Source organism: Etheostoma spectabile, chromosome 3, assembly GCF_008692095.1.
Source record: "Etheostoma spectabile isolate EspeVRDwgs_2016 chromosome 3, UIUC_Espe_1.0, whole genome shotgun sequence".
NCBI classification, from domain to species: Eukaryota; Metazoa; Chordata; class Actinopteri; order Perciformes; family Percidae; genus Etheostoma; species Etheostoma spectabile.
The window spans coordinates 34,628,799-34,632,154 of NC_045735.1; the positions used below are offsets into that span (position 1 = coordinate 34,628,799).

Sequence of the window (3,356 nt, forward strand, 5' to 3'; positions counted from 1 at the left end):
CCTCGGCCAGCAGGCGGCGCACCAGCGTGGACGCGTCCCTCTGGAAGAAGACGTTGAGGACGGCGATGAAGCGCGGCAGGTTGTGGAAGACGTACTCCCTCAGCGTGGGGCTGTCCTCGAAGTAGAGCAGCGTGCCGGTCTGGTGCAGGTAGGACAGGGCGGCGTGGAGCCGGTCCTCGGTGAGCCCCGCCTGCAGGCCCAGCCGGGCCGAGTCCCACCACGACAGCCAGGCCCCCCCCCCCGCCGGGTTGGCGTGCAGCTCCTCTAACACCTGCCAGGACCGGGGCAGCACGCGGTGCAGGTTTGGGAAGATGTCCCGGTGGTCGGCGACCGCCGTCAGCTTGTCCCTGAGACGCTGGACGCCCGTCTGGCCGCGGCTGCAACATCACAGGCACGCTTTAGGACACAGAAACCCTCCATTTTTGTAGTTTTTTAAAAATGTTTTAGACTCTTTTCCAATATTTTTGTTGCTAGATTTGTCACTTTAACGCGTTGCCACTGTTTTCCCAAAAAAAACAAAAGTGAAGCAATTTTTTGAGATTTGTGAGTTTTTTGCAATGTTATTGTTGTTTTTTGTGATTTTTTTTGCCTTTGACATTTGTCCCCTTATTGCTTTTCCATAGTTTTGGGGCATTTTTCACTCTTTTTTTTCAACGTCTCTGACCCTTTTGTTTCCCTTTTTAAAAACATTTCTAGCCGTGTTTTTTTATGTTTATGACACATTTTTGTTTTAAAGCTTTTCTGATGTTTTCATCGCTCTCATTTTACGTTTGCTTTCTTTGTCCCTTTTCCAATTTTTTTCAATGCAACATTTTTGTCCCTTTTTTCAAAGTTTCTGACTGTTCAAATAAATAAACAAAGCATTTTGATATCTTCTTGGCCCAGTGCCATCACATCGGCCACAGCTGATGGTTGTGATGCTTTCTTTAAGTTTTTGGTGTTTTTGCGGCGTTGTTGATGTTTTAGTGACATTTTTTTCTTCCATTTGTGTCACTTTCCCCCCAAGGTTTTTGGTGCTTTTAGTGACATTTTTGTCGCTCTTTCTTTAACTTTTTTGTGTTTTTATCAACGTTTTGGTGCTTTGTTTGACGTTCACTCCCCACTTTGGTTCACACACGTCGTGACATTTACAACGCTCACGTTTCCAATGTTTTGGTCACTTTTTTAGGAGTTTTTTTGCGCCAACTTTGCCAGGTTATGTGTACATTTTGTCGCTTTTTCTAAATTCTTGTCGCCTTGTGACGTTTTGCATCACCTTTTCATCTTTATTTTATTTTCACTTTTTGTAGCTTTTTAAAGACCAAACAACTAATCTCTTAGCCCCCCAGTGAAGACGAGGGTTACCACGGTTACCTGCAGCTGACACACAGCACCGGCGACAGGATCTGCAGCCGCTGGTTCAGCAGGAACTGCAGCTGGGACTTCCTGCGCCGCAGGTTTGGGTCCGAGACTCCGTAGAAGAGCTGGTGCGGGCTGGAGGAGCGCCCGCCGTACCCCTGCTGCAGCGCCCGCTCCACCTGCAGCGCCTCGCTCGCCAGCGTCTGCACGTCGCTGCGCTCCTGCAGGCCGATCCGCCGGTGGATGTCCAGACTCTTCTCCTCCACCTCCGCCGGGCTGCACAGGTCGGCGTGCGTTCCCACCACGCACACCACCGCGCCGGGGACCCTGGCGCCCAGCAGGTGGAGGAAATACCCGACGTGGGCGTAGAACCTCCCGGGCGCGTACGCCTTCAGATTGATGACGAGCACGTAGAGAGCGCCGGGGGAGAGGAAGAACGGTTGGATAAGCTCATAGTCTTGTTTCCCGGACAAATCGTACACGAGGAACGTGAGGCGGCGATCTGCGTCCGCCACCCAGTCCGTCACTTCAATTCCGTCGCTTCCCGGCGAGTCTTTCACGTCTTGCTGAGCGCCCACCAGACTCTGCCGGAGCCGGGTCTTCCCGGAGTTCTGCGTCCCCATCAGGACCAGTTTGAGGCGCGGTTTGACGGCGAGCTGCGAGTGCGCCAGCTCCTTCTGGTACGCGGCGATGTACGGGATGCCCTTCATGCACACCTCGTAGGGCGGCTGGATCAGAGGGTTGTCCTTCACCTTCCAGATGCTCACCCGGCACAGCTTCCCAAAGTTATCCGGGAGAATGGCGATTTGGTTCCCCTGCAGGACGAGTTCCTCCAACCTGTCCAGCTGCACGATGGCGTCGGGCAGATAGGTGATGCGGTTGTTGTCCAGCCAGAGGTTGGCGAGCTTCCGCAGCTTCCCCACCTCCTCTGGGACGTGAGTCAGCTTATTCCTGCTGAGGTAAATCTCCTCCAACCCCCCGATGCCGAGAATAGCCTCGGGGAAGATTTCAAACTCGTTGGAGGACAGATTGAGCATCTTGAGTCTCTGGAGCTGCGTGAAGGCGGCGGGCAGCGCGGCGAGCTCGTTCCCATCCAGCATGAGGCTCTCCAGCTGCGTCAGGAGACAGAAGGCGTCCGGCAGCGTGGACATGTGCAGGCTGCTGAGCCACAGGATCTTGAGGCTGCGCAGCTTCACGATGTCCGGCGGCAGCGTCTCGAACTTGTTCCCGGAGCAGTCGAGTTCCTCCAGATCGCCGAGCGCCAGGATCTCGGGGGGGAAGGCGTTGAGCTTGTTGTGGTCGGCGTCCAGCGTCCGCAGCTTGGCGAGGCCGCAGAACGAGCGGGGGAAGTCTCGCAGGTCGTTGAAGCTCACGTCCAGTTCCTCCAGGGACTGCAGCGCTCCGATCTGAGCCGGAAGAGACTGGATCCGGTTGTGGCTGACGCTCAGCTTCTTCAGCATCTTCAGCTGCCCCACGCCTGCAACACGGCACGGACACAAGGAAAAACTCATCAACACAACACGGAAAACAAGGAAAACTCATCAACACAACACGGAAAACAAGGAAAACTCATCAACACGGCACGGAAACAAGGAAAACGTGGCTTTTCTAATAACTGATAACTGTTGTTGTGATTGGGCGCTGTAGAAATAAAACTGAATTTTAACCCAGCGCTCTTGTGATTGGCTGATGAGACCAGGTGTGGGTTACCTTCGGCGACGCTCCGGAGGCAGTTGTGGCTCATGTCCAGCTCCAGCAGCTGTCCCAGCTGGAAGACGCCGCGGGGGACGGCGGTGAACTTGTTGCGGCGCAGCACCAGGATGCGCAGGTTGTTGAGGCTGGAGCCCAGCACGTCGGGCAGCGTCTGCAGGGCGTTGTTGCCCAGGTTCAGCACCTGCACCGGGGGGGTTTAGAAGCCCATCAGTCCCCTCACTAATGCTCGCACACGTCTCTCGATTACTCGCTACACAACAGGTCAAGAAACATTGATCACATGACAGAAATGTCACAAAAGTGAC

At 54.4% G+C, this 3,356-nt stretch overlaps 1 protein-coding gene across 1 annotated transcript in view; it reads right to left on the reverse strand.

The window, feature by feature from the left end:
* LOC116687056 (malignant fibrous histiocytoma-amplified sequence 1 homolog) overlaps positions 1-3,356 on the reverse strand; it is a gene marked incomplete in the record, with an annotated part of 11,148 nt that overhangs the window by 5,188 nt on the left and 2,604 nt on the right. Inside the window, 3 exon segments of the mRNA XM_032512143.1 lie at positions 1-377; positions 1,354-2,815; positions 3,049-3,232. Coding sequence (XP_032368034.1) covers positions 1-377; positions 1,354-2,815; positions 3,049-3,232 — 2,023 coding nt within the window.